The sequence below is a fragment of the Poeciliopsis prolifica genome, unplaced genomic scaffold, assembly GCF_027474105.1.
Source record: "Poeciliopsis prolifica strain line A6 unplaced genomic scaffold, Auburn_PproV2 SCAFFOLD002, whole genome shotgun sequence".
NCBI lineage: Eukaryota > Metazoa > Chordata > Actinopteri > Cyprinodontiformes > Poeciliidae > Poeciliopsis > Poeciliopsis prolifica.
Window position 1 is genome coordinate 11780800 of NW_026562377.1, and position 25619 is coordinate 11806418.

Sequence of the window (25619 nt, forward strand, 5' to 3'; positions counted from 1 at the left end):
ATGAATCATTGTGTGTTTTAACACAAGGAAATAAATGTGGAGCTGAAACATTTTCTTGATAAAACCGAGAAGAAAAACAGCCAGAACTGATTTAATAATAATTTTTTTAAAAAAATCGGCCAGTTTATTGTTGCACACATTAACTGGCTGAACACATTATAATCTGCTGATGATGTGTTCAACATCAGCAACTTGATCATAGATATCAGGATACGTTTTTATTTATTTATTTTATGCTCTAATCTCTGTTAATCTGTTTCTGGTTAGTTTGGACCTTAGGATGGATGTTTAGCATAAATTGTGGCAAATTGTCTGGGAGCCTTTCAAAAGTGACGCAATATTTTGCCACGTTTGAATGTGAAAGTACACTTGGACTTTAGAGTCATTGTAAAGATCCTTTCAGCATAAATATGCCATAAAAACAACAGATCTACACAGGTCAGATCTGTTCCAGAGTCAAAGCTGGACAAAGCCGCCTTGTGCAACGACACCATAAAACACAAATGAAAGCAGCGATCGTAATATTTAGCCATAAAAGACAGCAGAGTTAAGATTCTTTTTTTTTTTTTGTCTCTATTATAACCCTTGTGACTGAAGCCACAGAGGAAAGGCTGATGTTAATCATTACTCAGAGTCTGTGAGTTGCCTTCCTGCTGTAAATTAACACACAGAAGCAGACAGGGAAGGTGAGAACAGTGTGAGAACAGTGTGAGCCTGCGCCGCGTCAAGAACAAAGCGAGAGAGAAGAGGAAAATCTCTTCAGTTTGAGTCACAATGCAGGATGCAAGTGTCGTCTGATGTTTCTTAAAAGACAAGGGTTCTCACTATAACCTGGGAATCAGCTGTGTGTGTGTATGCATGAGCCCAAGCCCTGCAGTTCAAACAAGACTCATTGTCCTCTGCGGCGATGCGAGGAAATCCATTTAGACCTGCCGGGTTGAACACTGCGAGCGTATCGGGGGCCTTCATGGACGCCAACAGTCCGGCCTTTTGTCTGCTCCTTGTCAGACTGATTTTATGCACAGGCGTACGTGCAGCAAGGCGTATGGTAGTGGCTGTATTGTGGTCGCTTGTGTTTGCCTGTGAGGAGGCTTTGTGCGGATGCCTCAATGGCTACTAGTGTGCGTCTGGAGGCAGGCCGTCTGGACAAGAGAAACACAATAAACCATGTCTGGATGCATTTCTGTGTGGCTGTTTAAAGATGCAAAGTCCGATGACTCGAGTATAGTTTATGCATGGAAAGGCTATGAATTTAAAAACCTCGTTTTATGAGAAATTGCTTTTATTTTATACTTGATATAATCACAAAAATGTTTACTGATCATCTTGGTAAACAGGATGTGGACCCTCTCCTGTATTTGTGTAGCACCTGAAGTAATTTACCATGTCACCAGCTTTACCCGGAGCCCAGTCTTACAGAACCTTTAAAAACTCTTAAAATTGTAAAAAGTCTGTGCTGATCCATTTGTCTTTTACTTGTCTTTTAGGAGTGTGATAATGAAGGCTGTAAAGTTTCACAGCGTAAGCGTAACATCTTTTTCAGAGCTCATAGTCTGGGAGACTTGGTTGGACTGGGGACCAATATGGCAACTTGGTTTCATTTTTCAGATTGAGAAAAAGCTAAGGAATGCTTTTTTCACCATTTTTATTTATTGATTTTTTTTTTACAAAACTCTTTGCGTCTTGTGCACCAAGAATTACCGAGGGAATCTATATAAAAACCTCTGAACAAGACATGAGCGCAACTTCCTTTTTCACGAAAAGTAAACAAGAATGGATTGTCCTCAGATTTCAGTGGTTCTGTATGTTACTTTTGTCTTTAGTGAAAGAAAATGAGCCATTCCTCCCACTAACACAAGACTCTAGAACCAGACATGTTTGGTTTGGTTGTATTTATCCGGAATGCAATGCACTATAATCCGCTTCCTGGGTTTAGAGCGTTCTCTGGTCCACTAGGCGTTCACCAGTGTGTCCGAACCGCTAGAGTTCACGTCAACTGAACCAGTTGAAGCTTTTAGGCGGACCAAACTTTGCTTTTCTGGTCTTCATCAAGAGTTTGACTTCACACTTCCCCCAAATGAAGCAGTTTTTCTAGAATTTAATAAAAGTGGATGAACCCTTAGTTGTGCTGGACAGATCCAATCAGATTTTCTTCAGGTCTGTATAAGAAAAGGATTTACTGAGCTATTAACTTTACATATCATATTTCAGCAAGTTAACCAATAAGAATAGTAAAAAAAAAAACAAAAAAAAAAAAAGAACTAAAGCTCCCATGGCATTTTCACCACTTGCTAAAATAGCCCACTTATATCATATTTGGCCAAACACTGGCACAGCCGGTCCTTTTACCATGAAAACATGAAAACCAGACAGTCTGGTTTCAGACTGTCTGGATGCCAGTTTGTGCTGCAGCGAATCTGACTGGGTTCTGCAGAGAAACTCGGCCTCTCCTGCCGGCTCACACTTGTGTTTGCATGGGCACAGATAAGCACATTCTAGGCATTCCTGAGATGAATTAGAGGGAAGAAACGGAGAGAGGAGGAAAGAAGAGACACGAAGGCCACTGGGAAGGTAAAAGAGAAATCAATAATGCAACGGCCAGAAATACAAAAGCAGGCTAATTTGGAAATCAGGTGAGGAGTTTCATTTCCACACCATCGAAGCATCATGAAAAAGACAGTTATCTCTTTTAAATACAAATAACAATCTTATTTTAAAGAAGTCTTAGAAAGCATTCCTTTTTTCACCCGAGGAAATATGTTTGTGCTCTAATTTACACATACTACAGTTCAAATGCTTGAAATGCTCGCTTTATTTGTAAAATTAATAAACAAGCATAAAGCCATATGCTGTTTCCTCATGCAGGGGACACAGCTAACATGTGGAGGAAAGTGCTCTGCTCATATTAAACCGAAATGGTGGTGGCAGCATCACGGTGAGGAAAGACTTTTGCTTAGCTGGGAAAGGGAAAGCGGTCAGCGTAAATGGAAAATGGAAAGAGCTAACTATACAGCAATCTGAAAAAGGTAAAATACATTAAAGTGTGTGGTTGTACAGTAATGTGCAGAAGTTGTAAAAGTATGAATATTTGCAGTGTTATTTATATGATTTATATGTTGTGTTAATCTGTCATTTTTCCCTTTAAGGTGAATAATTTTTTTTAACTGACTGTGACCTTCAAACTATTTGCTACATGTCCTTCAGGCTGAATAAAGCTGCTGTCTGGAGGCCAACAGCGGTCGACTTTGCAGTATCGAATAACCAGTAACAGTGTGGAAAAGCTAGGCAATGTGCCGCTGAAGATAGAAGAAGGAAAAAAAAAAAAAAAAAAAAAAAAAACACGGCTCTACTCAACCATATTATGGAAAGGAGGTATTTCAAAGTTGTTTCTACTGCAGGTCAGTGCGCTTTCGATCCTTTTGGCGGATGTGTGTGTGAGTGTGTGCAGCTGGTCTGTCTGGGTCGTCTCAGGGAACCAGTAGGAGTTCGGATCCTTGTTTGTTTATCGTTGTACCAGATGAGCTATAGATAAATTACATCGTATATACCTCAACCATCTGATTGTATTTGGTTTTCTTTCAACCAGGATCCGTATAACACTGTATGGAAACAGTGTTATACGGATCCTGCTGATAGCATCACTAACTACTGCTGCATCACCACGCTTTGTGTGTGTGAGACTGTGGGTGTTTGTGAGTTTGCAGTTCTTTCACTGCTTTGTGGAAATCTGCTGCAGTCTCTTAATGCAACGCTGCAGCTAAAACAAACAGTTTATCCGTCTTTTTCGTCCTTCCTTATACATCCACTTCCTGTTTTGTTTTTTTCCCAGAACCTGTTCAGTTCAGACCACACGGAGCTTGTGGCAGTTCTTGGTCAGGATTTGCATAAAGCTATCCTGACCTCAGCTTTTTGTAAATGAGTTGGAGCAGCACAGCAGATGTTGAACAAATCTTGAAACAAGCTCTTTCTACACCATAGCAGACAGAAACCAGGATCTAACCACACATCAAGTCAGACCAGTTTCTCTTCTCTGTTCCACACTATCTCATGTTTTGTCTCCTCTCCTCTTCTCCCTGTAGTTTTTCTGTTCCTTCCCTCTCCGTTCCCTCGAGCTTTCCCCTCTCATTCCGTCTCTCTCTTCATGCCACACTTCCTAAGTAATTTCTCCTTTCCTCTCTGCCCATCCCAACCCTCAAACTCCACTCTTATCTCCCTTCATCGAAACCAAAGTTAAACTCCATCCCCTTTTTCTCTTTAGCATCGGTAAATCGCTCAAACTACCATCTTCTTCAGAACTTTGCCCAATCCATCTTCCTGTTTCAGCGATGACCAACCCCCCCACCGCCTCCTCTGTGTTTCTGAGGAATGCTGCGCAGAGCCGAGTTGGGTCTTACTCTCAAGGTCCAGAGACGGTTGATTAGATAAAGGGTTCAATAAGCTGCAAACTGCAGGGAGGGGCCACGGGTCCTGATAAGAAAGCACAACTGTAATTCATGCAATGCACCGTCTGTGTGTTGAAGAGCATAAATGTTTGAACTACTAGGTGCAGTAAAGATAATTCAAGATCCCTTTAGTGTGCCGTTCCTTCTCATACTCAGGTGCATGCCAAGCCAGCTCTGTGCCAGAGTTGTACAGCCTTTATGAGATCACGCTACGACGACAAAGTTCATTTTCATTAGACGTTCTTCAAAGGAACCAACACAAGTTGTAAGGAAGTTTTTACAACAGACGGATAATTCTGAGAACAGAGCATTCGATAATTTCACTGAACTAACTTGTGATTACCTAGCAACAATCTGCGGCCTCAGCAGCAGTTTCATGTTTTGCCCCCCAGGCTTCATAACTGCTTAAAAACAAAAAACAACAGCTTATTGAGTATTGAAAGATCAATACTCAATAATTACCGACATCAACTGATATGACAAGCTTGTATCATTATACTTCATTCAACCATGTTGTCCTCCAGACCAAGATTGGTCTCTCTTAAAAATTCTGCTAAGAATACGACAACATCTGTAGCTTCAATGGAAAATATGGAGAAGTTTCAGAAGGACAGATATATTTTGAGTGCTTCATGTTTTTGCGCCAGTGAGTCTTGGAGGTCAGAGATATCAAGTCTGAACCGTTTGTTGCCACAACAAATTGAGAAGACAAAACGCCAGCCCAGAAAAGAGAAGCATCAATATGGGATCTGTCCAGTTCCACTGTTTTCTCACAAACACATTTCTTCAGCGAGTCATACATCCAGTCAGCCGAAGTCATACCCTGTCATAAGACTATGAGCGTGTGCAGGAGGCCATATCCTGGTTTGAGTGAAGACAGAAGCCTCTGTGTGTGTGTGTGTGTGTGTGTGTGTGTGTGTGTGTGTGTGTGTGTGTGCGCGCGCGTGTGTCTGTATGCATGGGTGTGTGTGTGAGGAGCAGGGAGGGTGCTTAGGGGCGTTAGGTCACTGCACCACAAACAGGCTTTGCTATGAAAAGTATTTCACTGGAAGGAAGAGCGGGTTAGAGGGGGAATCACTGGCCTCAGGGCAGATGCTGACACAACTGTCCTGCTGCTGGTGAAATCAAACACCCCGGCTGACTTAAATTTATGAACATATGACACCGTTTCATAGCTGTGACTTAGATAAACTAAAACTGAGGTGCTGTTTTCAGACCACTCCCTCCTAGTCTACATGTTTCCAGTCATGCTTTATCTGCTGATAAGCTAAAGATGAAGAATCTTCATGAGACGGCAACTTCAAGTGATTTAAGGAACTTTGACCCCCACCTTTCTGGGATTTCTTCTCTTTCTCTTTGACTTCTGTACCAGTAGAAACTGGGTGGATCTGCTATTAAACTGTTGGTACTTTATTTCAGAATACATACTTTGTTGCTCTTTTCCAACTCAGGTTGTAAATAACAGAAAGTGACCTAGTGAGATTCACAACACAGTCCCACAGCAACAAAAGGTATGAGGTGTAAACATGTCAGCTAAACTCATAAGACCGGTCCAACCAGTTTTCCACATTGTTGTACTAATGTAATTCAAAGAACCATAAACTTCTGGATTAGTAAAAATAAAGTAGCAATTAAAAAGGATATCACTTTTTTAAAGTAATATCTTACTTAATAAATACACAGAATGAAATAAAATGATTTAGGTCCAAAGTGCCTCATACTGTGGTATGAGAACAACTTGTTGTACTCAGATCACCTTTATCACCACTAAGAAGAACTGTATCCACTATTCAAAAGGTAAATCTGGAGCTAATTAGCTAATAAGATCTTTCTTTCTTTGTATTTTATTTATTCAAACACTAGAGCAACAGATTCACTTACATGCCATGTGCTGTATGAAATATTAAGCGATCAAATAATCAAAAATGCAACTGTCAGGATGTTTTAAATGTACACTATTATGCAAAATTCACTTTTTGCATGTTTCCATGCTCCCATATGGGAATTTCCTGCTTCTAGAAACAGTCAGGCAGAACTGAGTGGGTGAAATTTCAATATCTGAGAATGATTTTCAGTATTAAATGTATCCTGTCAGGCACGTGCTTGTGCCCCTCAACAATAATATTTTGCTAAATATAATAATTTAGCTAAATAAAAAGAAATAAAATAAAAGCCCGATTCTACAGGCAGTCTGGGTCGATCCCACCGACAGATAGAAAGATGCACCTCAAAGCCCCAGTACCATCCGGTACCATCCGGTACCACCTGCTGACTGTTTGCTCTACTTCTCCTCAACGTTTCGACCAGGCGGGTTAAAGCCGTTGGTGACGGAATCTGGACTGGAGGTGAGCGACTGTAAATAGAAGTTACTGCAGTACCTCAAGTGTTAAAGGAAGATTCGGGCCAGAGCATTTAGAGTCACAACATAAACATCAGAGATAAATCTGGAGCAATAATCAGAACCACAGCATGAAGCCAAACATGCCACAATTAAATGAATCAAAGCATCTGTGAACTGACAGGGGCAACAGGGGGATTCCAGGTAGATTCCAGGTAGATTCCAGAGATTGCGCATTGCAGCGGCTCTTCATGCAGGGCCGGCCCAAGGTAATATGGGGCCTTAGACAGATCTCCCCTCAGCCGCTTTTTTTAATGTTCCCCTTTTCAACTTTGAGGCCCTGCCCCTCCAAAGGTCTCTGCACAGCCCTGTATCCTGTAGCTTTGTGGGAGATACTGCAGACTTTTTCATATAGAAAGTTTCTGTTTAGTTTAATTGGAAATGAAAGTTTCCACCGTCCCAATACGCAAATGGACAATGAATATTTTAAGTTATGTCATGTTTAAAATGTTTTGAAATGTGTGTCAGTATTAAAATAAAACTTATTATTGATACGTTTTACAAAAGGCTATGGCCAAAATTATTCATACTTATGACAGTGTTGGGTTAAAATTAAAGTTTTAATTAAAATCTAAATTTGGGAGGGGTGAGAATACTTTAGGCTCAACTGTGGGTCTAAACCGGCTATTATTCCTTTTGTTCAAATAACGACTGCCATCTCCTCTGTTCCTGTAACTATCAAAACTCATCTGGTTGAACTGATAGTAGCCGCAGAAGTGTCAAAGTAATGTGTTTGTGGAATTTTTTAAATGTTGCTCACCTCTCCATGCAAACGCTTATTGAACATAAATGCAAAAACCTGAACTGTGCAAACCACACGACATTTCTCATCCAGTTTTAAATCTAACTACACGCGGATGTTTCTTTGTGAACAATGTTGCATCAGCACAACGCGCCTTGCCGACTGAATCACAGCATGACCAAGGTCTCAGGTTGGGAAATTTCCACCAGAGGAAAAAAAAGCTCAGCAATCCGGTAGGTGTGTGTGTGCGTGTGTGTGGGTGTGTGTGTGTGTGTTTTTCACACGGCTATTATGCAATATTTTTTGCACTGCGGTTCTAAGGTATTATCATTCATCTTTGCAAGACAGAACAAAGAATGCATGTTTAGCAAAATGAGATTGAATGATTACACAGATCATAGTATCTGGGTACAACGGTCTTTCTCATTTCTAAATAACATTTCTGTTGTTGTTTTATGGTATATGTAGGAATGTTTTCTTCACTGATATTCTACATTGTAAGTAGCCTGTCTTTTTTAATGTTCATATCATGTGAATTTTTTAAAAAGTCACAATGAGATTGTGAGTCAGATTCAGTTTTATAATAACCACACCATATTTTGATGTTATAGTCTTGTGCAGTATATGATTATAACTATTATTGTTCATCTTGTTTATTATACATATTGTTTTAACACTTTAGGAACTTTTTTTTGTGTGATCCTTTATATGTGATGCTGCTGTTACACCAAAATTCCCTTTTTGCAGAACAATAAAAGCTGTTTCTATTCTACAATACATATAGACAATATTCATATTTACAGTTGTGCCGGTGAGTCTGTCATTAAAGAGAAAACGGAGCTGAATGGGTAAGTCAACAAGAAATGCACGGCTATTAAAACAGGGTGTTGACTTAAGGGAAATTGCAGGGGGGAAAAAAAGCTGTGGAGTTTCCTGTGCGACCCCCTCTCTCCCTCCCTCCATGTTAGAGAGGTCACCACTGAGGTGCTCCCCCAACACCTCAAAGAGTCCCGGTCACACAGGAAGCTCAAGCCCTCACCCTCTGGAAATGTTTCAAAAAGAGCAGCCATGAAGGAATGCACAAAGAGTGATCATTAACATCTCTCTAATTGATCCCATTTGCTCCCTCTCCATCTCTAACACACACTCCTCGACATTCAACCTCACACTGGGGAGGGCATAAAAAGTCTGTATGCATTTTCTGATGAATTCCCCCTCCCTTTAACATGCAGCCGTACTCCATACAGGGAAATGTTAACACTTTAAGGAAGGTTAAGTGGGTTAGCGTGTTTTTATTGCTCATCACGGATCCATTAAACGCCAGCACGTCTGGATGCTGCAGAAGGACAGAAAGAATATATCAACACAGTGAGGTTGTTGGAGGGGGGCGGGCGACACCCCTGGACTAAACACCCACACAGACAAGTGGCTCTTCTCAGTCAAGATGGGATCTATTATCCCTTTGTTTCCCTGCAGCTTCTGGGGAAACAAATCCCGGCTAAGAGAGCAGAAAAGAGGAAGGAGGGAGGTTTTCCTTTGTATGGGGTGTGTGTGACTGAAAGGACTGGGTGGAGGGTCGACAGCGGCATGCTAGTGTCAATGTGTGAGCAAGAGATGGCCAACAAGAGTTAAGGCGAGGGACAGCCAAGATAAGAGGCAAAAGGAAAGCGAGTGATGGGAAACAAAGCCTGCCATGAGAGGAAGGGAAGAAGTGTGTGTGGATGTGTGTGTCTAAGAGAGAAGAGCTGTTAGATTGCAGCTGTGTGTCCATGTGATGATGTCTCCAGGTATGACTGATCATTATGGCAGAGGCTCAAGCCAGATTTCCCAGACAGACTAAAGAGACGCAGAAAGGAATAAGGGGGGGGAAAAAATAAAGAAACGGAAAAATGACGTCTTCCCAAAAAGAATCAAATCTGCAACCAGTTTTACCTTCACTGCAGCTTGAATTTATGGCAACCTTTAGAGCCAATTAATTTTTAAAGACTCACTATTTATAGACTGAAAACAACATTAGGAGAATGGATTATGACTGCAACTCCTCCATGCAAAAGCATCTACTTAAACCGATTTCATTAGAGACAATCTGAACCTTTAATCACGTCGTCTCCTCGTCGTACTAAAGCAGAGAAGACTTCAACACGGTGCTTTGTAAAAGTATTCATGGTTTATTAGGACTGTATGAAAACAGGGCTGATTATATGGAGCTCCTGTGAGTCAATATGTTGTAGAATAACCTTTCCCTGTAATTGAAGCTGCAAGTGTTTTTTTATATGTTATCAATTTCTTAGCATATTCACTGTGGCTGTGACAGACTGGATCAGTAAAGATCAATTTTTGAGTGAGTCTTTCTTGGTTTTAGGCTTGGACTTAATTATTTTGCATTTAGTTCCATCCACCCCCAGAAGCCACCCAGTATTATGCTGCCACCACTGTGTTTCATGGTGGGGATTATGTGTTCAGGCCTAAGAGTTCAAGTTTGGTCTCATCTCACTCTTTGTTTGCTGATCCCCCCTAACCCAGTTAATTGTACTGGGTTTTATTTAGGGGTATTAGAGGCAAGGTGGGTCCAATTCAAAATATTCATCCACTTTTATTATTAACTACTTTAATATCTCATTAAAGCTCATTGAAATAGATGCTGAGACTTTTATTCTTGTATATGTGAGAAAGTTCAGGAGGCAGGAATAATTTCAAAAAGCACTGCATCGGTCCAGATCGGACCAGATCAATACAGATACTGACTAACATCAGCCAATACTGATGTTAATGCTAATACAACGTGCATTCCTAGCTGTAAAAATTATCCAACGGAATCAGACGACGGTAATTTTGTTTTAATTAGAACCAGATAGGATGCATTAAACTGCTCCACAATGGAGGTAAACGCCAACGTGTCATGCAGTTTAACATGAAGCTAAAAAGACATCATGTGACAAAAATGTTGGAATGTTTTACAACATACTGAACAAAAACAAGCCAAACAATCTTTCAAATGTAATCAGATCCTGTTGTTGACTGAAATTTGCTCCAGAATATTTTTATTTAAAGATATCTTGACATAATTCAGTAAAACTGACACCATCTGGAAGGTAAGATAAACAAAGCTACTTTACTGTCCACTAAATGTGCATAAAGTGGGCATTTTCTTCTGGACTATAGCAAGACCATACAAATAAATCCAAAGCAAACAAAGTACTTTAAATATGTACAGACTCACAAGCTGTCATGTATGTGAACACACACAAAAAAAAGACAGAATGAATATGAATGGAAGAAAAGGAAGAGAATAAACTTTTATCACATCACATGAAAGTTGTTGAAGGTTAAAGAGCCAATCACAGGCAAGTCAGAAAGCGTGCACAGTTATGTGGAGTCTGGTTTCACTCCAGTCCAGGAAACACATCACTGCTCAGTCTGTCAACATGTTTCTGCGTTTGTGTGATGCAGTTCAACCTTATAAGGCCATGTGGGTGCGACAGAGCGAAATAACAGCAAGAGCAATACGGTAAATAAAAAAACTGGAAAATGTTAGACTCTGTGGATCAGACTCAACACAGAGTGAAGAAAGTTTAAAGAACGGAAGTGGAAAAGTTCCTGCTCAGAGAGAACGAGTGAGCAGGAAAGCAGTTCAAAGACAGATTCCAAGCTTGTTATTACTCGTCTCAGCTCTCATTTTTTTTAACTCCATCTCTCCCTCTGTTCTTCATTATTTTTTCCTCACTGAAAACCGGTCTTTCGACACAGGTAATTTGAAGCTCTTGTGTGAGAAGACAGTTCTCACATTCTCAAGACAAATCACAAGGCCCAAACGGGATTTTTTCCACCAAACCAGTTCCACCACTGGATCTTTGTTTGCACCACTTCCAGCACATTAAGCAACTCCTTAATGAAGCACACTTTGATGTGGGGCAACATTTTCTTGGGTCACGTACTTGGAATATCACATAAAAGGTGCAGACTTTTACCTCTGTGACGGCAATAGGAGTATTTTATCTACAGGATAAATTAACACAACTTAAATTGAGTGAACCATTTGAGTTTGCTTAAAAAATGGCTCATTATTTTGGATCACTGCATAGTGTAGTATGGTTTAAGACAACAACTCATGAGGAAATGAACAGGCAATGACAAAATTCTCTTGAAACTGTTACCATAAATCACCCTGAGGCTGATTAATAATTTTCCCAAAATGAAGCCAGAATCCAGAATTATCAGTGCAATTATTTACCTCCGTTTATTACTCTTACAATCATTTTGTTCTCCTTCATCATTCAACTATCATACAACAAGCACCCTTTACCACCCAGGCTGTCAGTTTCACATCTGATAAAAATGTCTCCAACTCCTTTGACCGCAGGATAAAAATTTTTTTAAAAAATCCCAGGAAAAGCCAGAGAGCTGGCAGAATGAGCTGGACAATCACGCAGGAAACAGTATTTAGGGAAATGGCCACTTCCTGTTTTCCTGCCTCAACAAGGGCGATCTGTGAGCAGACTGACTCAGAAACACCACCTGCTGATACGAGTGAACAGAAAACTCACAAACTGTTCTGTGGGTATCAGGTTTTCGCAGCCTTACTCTATAAATTCACAGCTGCATAAATAATTTTGACTCTAGAAATTTTTGTCAGTTTTATTCATTTTAGTTTCAAGGAGGATATATCTGAATAAACTGCTCAAAAGACCAGCGTTTAGATGTAAAGATAAAATTTGACACCTGTGGGAATCATGCTGCCGGCGTTTCATAAAAGAGGATTTCACATAAACCGGCAAGTCCAAACTTGGTACCTTCATGTCGAAGTTGCAGTCGTATCGCTTGATGAGGACGATGAAGGCGCCCGTCAAGTTTTCGCTGGGCGGCGGTTCGATGGGCTCACATGCATTTTCAGGTCGGGCACCGATCAGGAAACCCTGGGGGGATGGCATGAGTGCAGGTTAAGAGAAATACTTCATTTCTCCCTGTTTGTCTGCATATTTTCTCCCCAATGACACCAAAGAAATAATTTTTTTAGATAAAATACACAAGAAAAGAGAAAATACATAAGCAGCTATGCTTATTGTTAAAAACTCATAAAGGATCATTTTAGTATTATAGAGGAACATCTAAAATGAAGTTAAGCAGTAGTTTATTAGCACAATACCAGGCTTTATTTCCTACATATGTAGAAACAAATCATTTGCAATCATAATTTAAGTAAAAACAATGTTAATGTTACTCTCATAGAAAGCCGAGTTTTAATCTGCAGATTGGCTTAAAAAGAGATAGAAATAAATCTGGCAAAACATGAAAGTGCATTCTTCTCAAACCAAACTAAGAAAAACTTCAAATACGCAACACTGTTAGCTTGATGTCAATAAAGCTATTGTTCATAGATTTTCCTGGAAAAAGTCAGACTCTTGCATTTCACTATCACGGCTCCTGTATGCAGCTTCCTGTTTTCGTCCCATTTGCAGCTACAGCTTTGAAGAGAGTGATGAGGAGATAGAGAGAAGATGAGAGAAGAGGGGGCTTTTTGGTGTGATACCGTGATCAAGAACAAAAGGAGAAACAGCAGAGAGACAGAAATGAGATGGTCTAGAACAACCGGGGAGAAAAATGAGATAAAAATAGTTAAACTCAACAAAACAAATCTCTACAGTCTAAAGAGGAGAAAGATGTTATAAATAAGAGGAGAATAGGGGTTTGGCCTAGTATTAGAAACTTTTCAAAACCTCAGCTTTGCTTATGCAAGTGTAAGTAACACCAGAGGAAGACAGGAAGTGTGGATCGCAACGGGACTCAGCGTCCACCTCTCTCTTTGAAAGCCGGGGCTTTCAAACCTGGCACAACAAACCGAGGAGTCAGCTCTTTCCCTCACACACATAAGGCCCGCATCAACTTGCAGCAAACCCATTTCCTCTGAGCACATCTGGCTGGATGCCACACTGACGTAGCAACAAGCAGCAGTTGAATAATGACCAGAGTGACGGTCTGTAACCCAGCAGGAGGACGAAAACTGCACCGTGTCGCTGTGGTTTAACTTGAGCAAAACTTGAGACATAGAGAGTACATTCTGCAGGAAATGGAGAAGGAGGAATGTGAGGAATCACCCAGTGCCTACAACAACACCACCTCTGGTGCCTCCAGTGCAGCTTCCGCTTGCTGCTAAATGATGTCACTGTGCCACTGCCTTACATTCCTCCACCAAACAAACCAAAAGCAAGAGTGCCCTCTGTTGAGGGAAAATAAATATTGAGATGCACAGGCAACCACCGCAGGGTGCGGAGACAGCGTCAGGCTGAGAGACAGGAAACTAACGGGGGAGGCGGCGCAATCCTGGAAACAAACTGGGAAGAAGTTTCTTCTTCTTTTTCAGTAAAGATCTTAACTTTAGACAATGTTAAGAATTAAAAAGACTAAGAACTTGATCTTAGCTCGTTAATTAATTCTTAGTCCCGAATTCCTGTGTCTGTGTAAGTGTGCAGAGAGAAAAGAGCAATCGTACGACGTCAGACTTCAGATATTCAGAGTTTTATCCAGAGAAAATCAATGCAAGAAGAATGTTACAATAAGCACCTCACCTAGAATATCAAAAGTCCAAGACATTACAGAACAGAGACAAAGAACTGAGTAAAAAGGACAGAAGATGCATCCTCCGGGAAAACTCTCACCCAGCACAAAGAGATTCCAACTTCTGCTGTAAACCAAATCATTTTATAGAATGCGTAATCTCATCATTTAAATATATGCATTAGGAGGTGTGTTCTTTTCCTTTGTGTGGGCTGTCTCAATGTTAATTTTATTACCTCCTGCTAAAGAGCCCCAAAAGCAGATATACGGCAAACCCTTCTCGTACCAGCCGCTGTCCAGTTTGATATATGATTGCAGCTGCAGCGCTATCTGTGCCTCAAAATGTTTCCACAAGAAAGTAGTTTGTATTTTTAACCAAGCTTGCACACAATGTAATGCTAAATAATGACTATAAGTTTGGATCTAATAAGTAACTATTTAAAAACATGCTTAAAGAAATATAGTTAATTCTAATATAGATAAAATTATTTATAAAAAGTTTTAAGATCCTAGTGAACTTTTGAACCATGCTCAGGAATTTGTTAATTGCCTGGCATATAGGCTACTTATCTCAAGAGATCCAAGGAGTCTAGGCCTATGTTTTCTGTTTCTTCTGTCTGATCCTCCTTTTAAGAATTTATCTGCGTTTCAGAGATTGAGCCGTTGTTTTTAGTTTCATCTAAATTTATATGAACCTAGAGTGTACTTTAACTTTCTATGTTATATTTTATATGTGTCAAAGCTATCCTGTGCAGTATTGTGCTAACTTAAAATTCTATGTCAACAACAAACACTGGGATAAGCACGACACATTAAGCCTAAATAGGTCATTAGAGTCATACAGCATTGCTTAACAAAAGCTCATGAAGGAAGCTTTCTACTGCAACTTCTAACGAACAAATCAATGTATCTGAGAAGGTCAGAGTTTAAGGAGCAGATAAGTGACGAATGCGTGACTCGTGACAGCACAGAGCCAAAGGGATGAATCATTAAACCATCCACGTCTAAAAAGCAGAAAAGAAAACCATAACTATTTGAAAATGAAACGTTCAGCCGCAGTTTGAAAATGTTCTTATCTGAGATCAGATTTCTGCATGTTCTGCTGTGATCGAGTCATGAATCCGATCTTTAAGGGTTATTAACTGTAATCGTGCCTGTAAGATCTGGAGAGACGAGAATCTGTTTTTTAAGGCTTAACACAGTTCTGTAGATAAACATTTAAACACAAACATTGAATTCTGTCATTACTCATTCTGTTTAAAAATGTAGCCAAAATTCCACTACATAAAAAAGATAATTGCTAATATATATAAAAAAAGAAAGTCGCCTGGGTCTGGTCCATTTAAAGTTAAGCCAAAATAACAATTACATCATTTCAATAATGGCGTAATTAATCCGATTCATCATTTCACCTCTAGACCATTCCTGTGGGTAAGTGTTTGGTTTCTATTCACATTTGTTCATCTTTTTAAATGTCTCTATCAACTCTAAAGAGGAAACTTAGAAACTGGACTTTATTATTTAGAGACAGTCAAGGGAACCGAATGTTAATGAATGCTAATATATATATATATTCTTTTATTTCTAAGTGAGGTCATTCTGCAGTTGCAACGTGACAAAATGTAAAATGATTTATGTGACATGAATGCTTTATACCCACAGCGCTGACAAACAGACAAAATGCTGCTGCGTCGCTTCACAGGCGGGTGAGAGGGGAGGTTTTCTTCCAAATGATTTCACAGGGATTATATTTAATCCCGTCAGAGTGATGCTCCCTATCGGGCTTGTTTGAAGCTTTGCTGCGAGTTGGAAGACTAAAAACAATAGATTTGGTAGTTTGCTGTAGGACTGACTGAGGCTTCCTGACAGCAGGTTAAGAGCTCGAGCGACCTCAGGCTCAGATTTGTTGATGTTGGGATACAGAGCAGACTGCGAGCTGCAGAGCTCATCTGTAGACGGTCGGACAGTCCGTGCGTTTAGCCAACAACAATAATTATATGACTGCACAGTGTCTACATGACCAGGATGCTTCATGGACCACAAGCCCTCTCACTGAATACCTTTATAATTGGGAGGAAGTTCATGAACGTAATCTGAATCATGTTGTGTCTGGGGTGTAGTCTGCTGAGAAAACATGGCTGGAGAATGAGAATAGATTTCTGGAAAACCCCTAAAGTAGGTAGAAAAACCCAGCAAAACCAGAAATAAGACTTGATCACGTGATCGGGCCAGGACTGTTCCCCCACATTCACTGCATGAGCCGCTTCGTCAAACCACAGAAGCGAAGTGTTTTATTTTGTAACTTCTAGCAAAACTGTTTAAAACAGGAACAAACCAAACACTTCCCTCTGCTTTGGTTGGCACACAGATCCCGAGATTCACAAAAATCTTTCTCTGGAGACAATTTAGTGTTTCATTTCATTGTCTCACAAACCCACGTTAATAAATTCCGGTTTTACTAGTCAGCCAAGTTTATTTGACTTGAAATAAATGGAAGTATTTTGATGGGAATGCTCAAAACTCACATTTAATTCTGTTATTTCCATTTGATTGTGTCGCTGATCCCCATTTAGACAAGTTCAGTCATATGAAAAGGGAGAAGTTATGACTCCTCATCAATGCAAACACTACAAATAACTGATCGCATTCCAGTATGCATTATCTATTAGCATCATTTTCTTACAGTGACATCTCAACCTTATGGAAAATTACTGGATATCACCAGCTGGGACAAATGGGTTCACTTTTTACATAAAAAAAAAAACCAAAATGGTAAAAAAAAAAAAAAAAGTACTTCTTTAACTATAAGCTGACCTAGTTGAAGGTATACCTGTCATGTTGGTGCAGAGAACTAAGAACAAAAACATGAGCTGGTCCATCTGTGCTGGTTTCCAAATGTACAGACTGATAATGGTAGCTGAACTTGTCGCTGATGTCCACCACGTTTTCTCCAGCTAAAACACTTATTCTAATAAATTACTGGGATTACACAAACAATCCAGACAATTAGAACTTTTCTAATTTTCTCTCGTGGAAACATATAAACTGGAAGCACGGGCCTTTCACCACAAGCAAGAGCAAACTAATGCTTTTACATACGGTCTAATATGTACTATAGTATATTAACAAATGCAGGTTTTTAGCAGTTTTTATGTAGTAACTTTATTTAATCATAACAGAACAATACTAGAAGTATGTATTAAATATTTTCCACAAGTATTAAAATCCCATATTGGAGTGAATGAGTTATATTTAGCTGTACTTAGTGCAAAAGTGTTTTGTTTGGTTGTAAAGGTTGCAGACGTCTGTTGCAAACTGACAGAAAGCAGAACTGGGAAATTGCTAAATAATGCCCCTCTTCTGTCCAACACCTGGTTAATCGCGGCATGCAGCCGATGTGTCAAAAACATCTCCCAGCAAAAGCACGAAAGGGAGGAACTTCCAGGCCAGAGAAACTTTCTTTTACAGGCAGTTCAGCTGGAGTACAAAGCTTGCTTAAGTGAGTAGAGGGGATCAGGTCATTTCTGTGTTTTTGCCAGAACAAGAAAAAGAGACACGTGACGACTGCAGCCGCAGAACGGCGTTACTGACTCACTACTGACTAAACTGTTTAAGTGCTTTCATGGTTTGAACATTTGACATTTCTCCTGGAAACCCAGGATGACCTCAGGGCTTTTTGAGATTTCACGCCTCAATTTAAATATAATTGAGCAAGAAATGCCATTAGTGCATGAGCAGAAATGGCTTCTGGAATTGAAATGTTGTGAAAAAGTATTTGCCACCTCACAGTTTATCTGTTTTAGTTTGCTTTTTGCCTCACACAAATGTTTAAGGTGTGGCTACGTCTGGCGCAAAACTAACAGCATTTTAGAAACATCACAACAGTGAAACAGGGTGGTGGTAGTGTGATGATTTGGGACTTCTTCAGGAACTGGTCGAGTTGGTCTAAATAGCAGAGCCCTAAAACCTGCCTCTCACAGAAAATCCTGAATGACAAGTCCAGCAATTTGTGCATCATACACTAAAGCATGGCAACAAGTTAAGCATAAGTGATTTAAAAAATAAACACAATAAAGGTTTTAAAGTGGCCTAGTTGAAGTCTGGAATTACATTTAAATGAGGTGGTGTGGGATGACCTTAAACATCCTCTTTGTGCTCCAAATTGTAGAATAAAATAAATTCTGCAAAAAAAAAAAAAATAGAAAAAAATTTCCCCGCAGTAAATAGAGTGTGAATTGGTACCATAAAAGTAGACAAAGTGAAAAAAATAAAATAAAAAATAAAAAACTGAACCATTTGAAGCTAAACAGCAAGTCAACAGTTTGCCTCATTGTTTGCACAAAGCTTTTCTGTTTGTACTGTCACCATATTGAGTCTTTTGTCTGTCTATTTGTCTGACACTCTGGACTCTGTGTGAAAAGCATAGTTCTGTTTTTAGTCTGCATGAAAATAAAGGCCTTAAATCAAAAATACTTAATTCTGTCATGTAAAGATCCAGTGAAGCAAACCTTAAAAGCTTTTCCTAAAAAAAAAAAAAAAACACTGAGAATTACTGAGAAATAATAGTAACAGATGCAGCTTGATTTATTTGGCCCCTTTCATATTTACAACTTGTAGAAAAACATTCAGAGAAAAATCTGACTTTTGGATTAAAAATATTGTTTTAAAATCTATTTTGGTTCATTTTAAAATGTTTTTTCTACCTGTCAGTAACAATGTCTTTAATAAATCAGTGTTGCTAATGAAACAAGCTTTTAAAAAGAAACCTGTCAAAGCAGATGAATAGAACGGAAACAAAAAAGACAGAGTTCAACATATTTCTGCTTTAAGAGGATCAGGATTATTTACAAATTGAGATTTTATATGCACTATTTAATATAAAAACAGCTCAAAATCAAGCAACTGGCTTGATTTTTCCAGGTGAACAAGACCTTAATTTGTTTGCTTAGTTTGCTTTTACGCCAAGCCTTAACAAGAACACCCGTAGAAATTTGGAACTTAAACAAATCCAATGTTTCTCAAGGAAATATCTGCAACAAAATCAACTCACCATCTCTAAAATGGCAGAGTATTGTTATGGTACTCGGGAAAGTTTTCAGCTTAAAGTAAATTATTTCTAGAAAGAAAGTGAAACATTCATTTCATAAAAAAACGTTTTGCATCTAAACGTAATAATGCCTGCGGGCATAATTAACAGAATTAAAGTCACCAATAACACAGTTTGATCTGGTGAATACATTTGGTGAGCAGCACAGGCCGAGAGCTGTGGGGAGCAGAGGCTGTGCTGACTGTAAACACAGAGCTGTGCCACTGGAAACAGGAAGGGCTCTGTATGCAGCCGTCTTCCCTGTGGGGAATCATCAGGAAATAAACAGGCTCGTGTCGTCTTGTGATGCCAAATGCTTCTCTGGAGATTAAAGCAACTGTAAACGTGCAGTATTAAAATATAATAAACTTTTAGCAGTAAATATCCAATACATTGCCTTAAAAAATTATTCACAGCTCTTGGGAGATTTTTCAGATCTTGTCATATTACAAATACAAATCCTTTGCTTTTTGCTGGAATTTAATACAATAGAGCAAAAGACAAAGTAATACATAACTGGAGGACAAGAGTATGTTATGTGTAAACTAATACTCCAAATCACCCTAAGCCAGAAGTTTGAAACCTAACTTTTTCCAAACATTTTAAAAACATGTGGATATTTTTTAGGGATGAACCAATACAAAAAACACAGATTTTACAAATCTAGACAAATGTCTGCCATGACCAGAAAAAAAAAAAAAAGAGAAAAAAAAAGTTCCTTCTCAAAGCTGATTTCTGGGCTACATTGGACGACAAAATGTTGCAGCTGTAAAAATCACAGACTGTGACAACCTGCTGTCAAACATGACCAGACAGACAAATATAGGCATCAAGTGAAGGGAGTAATTTTGGAAGCCCTCAGACACCTGAGCAGTGAGTATGCATGAGGAAGCTTTCTGCCCCTCCTAACAACAACGCGTGGCCAGACGTAAAGAAAAGAGATCGATGAAACACAGAGATTAAATGTGAAGTCAAACGAAAAACAGAGAAACTAATCCTGTTGTTACATAATACTAATATTCTCCCACACATAAACAAAGTGCATTGACTGTCTGATAATCCCTTTTGTTTTTCTGGGTTGATGTGAGTCAATTTCAAACTGATTGAAATAAAAAAAAAACAACATCTCAATGAGCATTTTTGATCTGAGAAGGAAAACCTGGCAACAGGATGGTTATCTGATGCACTTTAGATAACTCATTCAGTCTTCTTCAGATGTCCAATCTATTTATAATTGAAATATTTAAAATGAAATTGTTCTTTTTTTATGTTCAGAAAACGCTTTTTTGCAGGTTGCAAGAGAGCAAGAGAAAGCTTACAGTTGATAACAGGAAGGCTAAGAGAAACGCATCAAAGTCTTTCTTTTTTATGGCTCCTTCCTCTGTTTGAAGCATGTCAAAATTGCAAATGTAGACAGCCTTTACAGATCTCAATTCATATTATTATATTTATTTTAAAGGGGATGAACCCAGAGACTGCTTTTTTTATGCTAGCTGTGCTAACCTCACCAGTTATGAGACACTAAAGAAAGTTTGTAAAATCCATCAGAAAATAATTTTGTCTTTAAAATACACCCCTCCCCCCCCAAAAAAAAAAGTTTTACAATGACTGCTCTCTAGTACAGACAGACTTTTGTTTTAATCTTCCCTTATTTTATGCTTTTAATTCTCGGAATAGACATATTAAAAGTTTTACAAAAACTGCAGATCAAAATATCAGCCACAAAGTTCCTATGAGTGCATCTGCATTTACAATTATCCATCTGATCATAAATATTTTCTCCACTTCACAGGTAATGAATCCAATAAAACTGTAAACTTGAAGAAAAAATGTGACAACGTAAGACTTTCACATTTAAAATCATACCTTGGTGTCATTCCTAAAATTGTAGTTTTCATCACACATAATGATGATAAACATTGCACACACTAATTTGACAAAGTGTTACAAACTGTGATTCTCCAAACACCAACACAAAACAATGCATTACATATTTCTCCATCAACTTGTCTATTTGAATCAAAAGCCTTTTTGTGCAACATCAACAAGTTCTTGCCTGTGGGAATCACTACAATGGCCAGCTTAGATAGCAGACATGAATCACCCCCTCTGTTTGAGAGCTTTGTGGATCAACTTCTGCGAGGGCTGCTAATTATGGGATACGAAGAGATCCCGACAACAAAAACAACTGAACAACACATTGAAATAAAATCATTTTGACTCTCTACTGAAGCTTTGTTGAAGAGAATCTGAAGGTTTCTACTCTTTTTCAAACAAATTTTACAAAACCTTTACAGGTTTACTTTAGGAAGATACCCACTGCTACTGCATTGAGTTGCCTTGAGTTTAAATGTTGGAGACTTTGAAACCTTCACAAAAGCATAAAGGTAAAGAAAACACACAAAAAAACTAATAGTAATAATTCAATGAACAACCAATTTCACAATTCCACATGTTGAGACACAACATTCTATAATTTCCCATTTGTTTTTGTAACATTCTGTGTTTTTAAGCGTAAAACCTTAACTTTGTCAGATTTTTTATCAACAGCTTCCACAAATCATGAAACAATACAACACTGAAATACGTATCTAGTTCGTACACGTGATAAAGAGTTACTTCATGGCTTTTGTGGCACCTCAAAAAATGGATCAGCATACTTATCCTTGTAAAATCATGACTTGTGAATAGTTATTTATCTGACACTTTTGTGGCTAAAAACGCTGTTTAAGAACACAAAGGTCCAGTTCAGGAAGATGCAAAATAAATAAATAAATAAATAAGAAGAACAAAATAAAAACAGTGAAATGGTCCTTTGTGATTTTGAATGTGTGTGCATTTATTCTGTCTGAGACTCAAACATCACAACAATAACTGACTTGGAGCAAAACCTGAGTTTTGTCTTTGGTAAATCAAAGACAAACAATATTACCTGAATACACATCAGTTTAAAAAGACCAACTTATTTATTTATTTTATCTGTGTCTATTCAATCATTTAATCACTGATTAAACAATTAAATTGAATAATTTCATCATTGATTAAATGGTTTAATCAATGATTAACTAATTTAGTCATTGATTAAATGGTTAAATGATTAACTTATTTAATCATTGATTAAATTTAATCAATGATTAATTCATTTAATCATTGATTAAATGATGACTGATTAAATAATGTATTCATTAATCAGTCAATGCCCAGATTCCTTGACTGAATCTGAGTAGATTAAGACAATATTCCTAATTTTATACATGGTAAATGAAAATATTAAATATGTTTCAAGTCTGCATGGGATCCCTGAAACTCAGAACTGATCAGAACAACCGCTGACCCTCAAACACTCACCTTGAGTCCATCGCTGGGGAGCCGGTAGCCGAACCGAGCAGGCATGTCGTCGAAGGTTTCGGTTTTGTTATCAAATGAGTACTGAAATAAAGCAAAATAAATTCAATATTTAAACACAACTGCAGCACAATGACTGCTCAAAGTCTTAAAACACAACAATAAATTAGTTATTCTAATCTGATCAAAAATAATGTCAATTTGTGTGCGTTTTTTGTGTGTGTGTGTGACTTGTATTTCTTACAGCAGCGATGTCGGCCTCCACAGGCAGCAGGTTGAGGAAGGCGAAAAGCTGGACGGTGAAGATGGTATAAACCTGCGTGGCGGAGAGCATCAGCATTCCCAGAGACAGCAGCATTTTGGCATCACCTTACAATCCCCAGCGTCTATGCCACTCGCTCATTAACATACAAAACTCGAAGCATATACACACAAATGGCCACGCAGACTGGCCCACAGCAGGCCTCCCTGACACCAACTGTGATCGTCACACCTATAAAAGATAGAAAATACAGCATTATATGTGTAAGTAGAGTGAGACTGTGAGAATGTAAAAGGAACATTTTTATTTCCTGAATGTGGCTTTTCTTTTTCTTTTTTATTGGAAAAACTAGTGCCAACTATTTTAAATATTATTACTATTATTTTGTTCATTACTCCAAGAATGACCTCTACCTTCTTATTATCATATGTCAAAGACGCACGTAAAAAATCATTTCAATTATGTTTAGTACGTATGTTATGATTATCGAGTCTGCTGCTCACAATTTAGTTTCAACTGCTTGAATGCCATTCCCCGAATCTCCTGCACCGTCCCATCAAAAGCAGCTTTTTATTTGTTGTAGACAGACTGTAGTATTGAAATGTGCTGATGGTGTTTTTATATTCATGTTAGCATAGATTATTGCTGAAGTTTTAGTTTGAGAAAACCAGGTTTGATTTGTATTAAATAAACCTGAACATACGCTTGTAAAATGCTGTAACTTTCTTCATGTCTTTCAGATAAAATATGTTTCAACATATGATTCATATGAAAATGTTGCCATGACAGGCACTTGCTTGAAAATCTGTGGCCATATTCCACTATCTTAAGTTTTGTCACTAAATACTGTTATCACAATCCAAGTGCATTGGGAATTAAAAACAACATCAGGTTGTGATTCGAGAACACAATATAACCACATTTACTGTTCCTAATATGACACTTTTTCAAAGTGGAGGGCAAACTATGTAAAACCACGGATGAGTTGGGTTTTTTCATCTTAACAAAGGCTTTATAATAGGGAAGTGAGGACAACATCTTTCATAAGAGGAGGGGTCAGATGATGACTGAACATCAAGTGACAGTGATCACATTTTCACATTTTCCAAAGAAACGATGAGATCATAACATGATGACTAAAAGCCAAGAGGGGAAACTGCAAATGACAAAACATGGTCATAAATAAGTCTAAACTCTCATTAGACTAAACGGACATTAATAATCGCACGCGTGTCGGTGCAATGCAATTGATGCGATCACAATAACGCTAAGAGTTACACGTTCAGGACAGCACTTTTGCAAGAATCAATGTTGACCTTCTTGAATTGTTGATGTCAGCGATCAAAACAGAGCAATTTAGCATGAGGCTAGCACAAGCAGCTAGCCTCCTTCTGGGTGTTTACCTCTTCTTCTGCACGTATCTTTGCCTTTTCCAAGAAGCTACCAGCTACCAGCTGTCTGCTGCATTACCCTCCTTCACCGCGCATCGCGTTGAGGAACAAACCCAAACGTGAGGACGGCGGATGTTACACATTCCGTCTGGACGAGGGGCTCGATGAGGATGACCATAAACGTTACAGTTTAATCCTCCACCGTTAGCTTCTTTCTCCTTCTCATGTGAGCGCAACAACTTCCGCCCCCTGCGGCGGTCCACCCTCAGCCTCGATTGGACGGAAGCCCCGTCGGTCATCTGATCCCGGAAGAGACTGAGGACGTAAACAGATCCACGTGACAGGCGAGCGACCATTCGCTGCCTTTTGCAGTCTCATGAGCTGGCTGTGAGGTCGATATTTGACCATCAGCAGACCCGATCGTTGTGATAATTGATTTATTTTAGATAAAAGCAAGAGTTGCTCAATAATTGCACATACTGTCAGCGCTTAAAGCACAACAAAAAGAGATAAAAAGGAACCAGTGAATAGTGAGCTTTACATATTGAGCACGATCTGTAGAAAACAAGATGCAACTTTGTTATTGGGCTAACTTAAATTACATTAAATTGTTATTATTCAGTGCATTGACAATAACCTGGGGTGAATACGGACATCATTGATAAGTTGCGTATGTTTCTTGGATTATCCTCTACTTAACTGCTTTAGAAGGCAAAGGTAACAGCTCCAACATGACCCAATTTCAGTCACGTGGAGAGCAATAAGGACCAGAAGGCGAACACCAGGCTGCTGTAGGTTTTCTTAAATTCTTCATTTTAAAGACCTAAAACTGCTGCACAGATTTTTAGTAGGTCGTAATTACATTGAATTACATAAATCTGGACATCACTTTTCCAGTGAGTTTTTTTTTTTTTTTTTTTTGTTTTACTATAGCTCTTCAGAATGTATTGCAGATATATGCAGTGGCAGAATTCATTTGGTTTGTTTGCTGAAATGAGGTTCGGTGTGTTTTCAGACTCACTTTACTCTAAATGACTCACTTTATCCTGTGTTGACCTTCAAAGTTCACTTAATTATTTAATAGTAATTTTGAAAAACCCAAAAACATGCCAATTTTCATCCACTTCAGAACATTATGAGCTACTCTATGGTATTGTGTCACATAAAACTCAAAAAATACATATAGATGTCTGTATTCATACTTATTTATAATGCAACAAAATGTAAAAAAAAATAAAAATAAAAAAAAAACAGAAAAGAAGCAAAAGGTATAAATACATTAATCAAGGCACTTAATATAATCCCTTCCGCAAATATTTTATCTGCCCTAGAGTTAGGAATGGGTGAAATTATTGTCATATTTTGTTGTGTATATTACAATGGTGACATGAAAATCTAAAA

At 38.6% G+C, this 25619-nt stretch overlaps 1 protein-coding gene across 1 annotated transcript in view; it reads right to left on the reverse strand.

Moving 5' to 3' along the window:
* The window catches only part of rnf13 (ring finger protein 13), a 34632-nt gene extending 10162 nt beyond the window's left edge, over positions 1-24470 (reverse strand). Inside the window, exons 1-4 of the mRNA XM_055051697.1 lie at positions 24231-24470; positions 22810-23058; positions 22569-22649; positions 12373-12495 (exon numbers count right to left, since the gene is read on the reverse strand). Coding sequence (XP_054907672.1) covers positions 12373-12495; positions 22569-22649; positions 22810-22923 — 318 coding nt within the window. The 5' untranslated portion in view covers positions 22924-23058; positions 24231-24470. The remainder of the gene's footprint in view (positions 1-12372; positions 12496-22568; positions 22650-22809; positions 23059-24230) is intronic.
* Positions 24471-25619: the final 1149 nt, after the last annotated feature.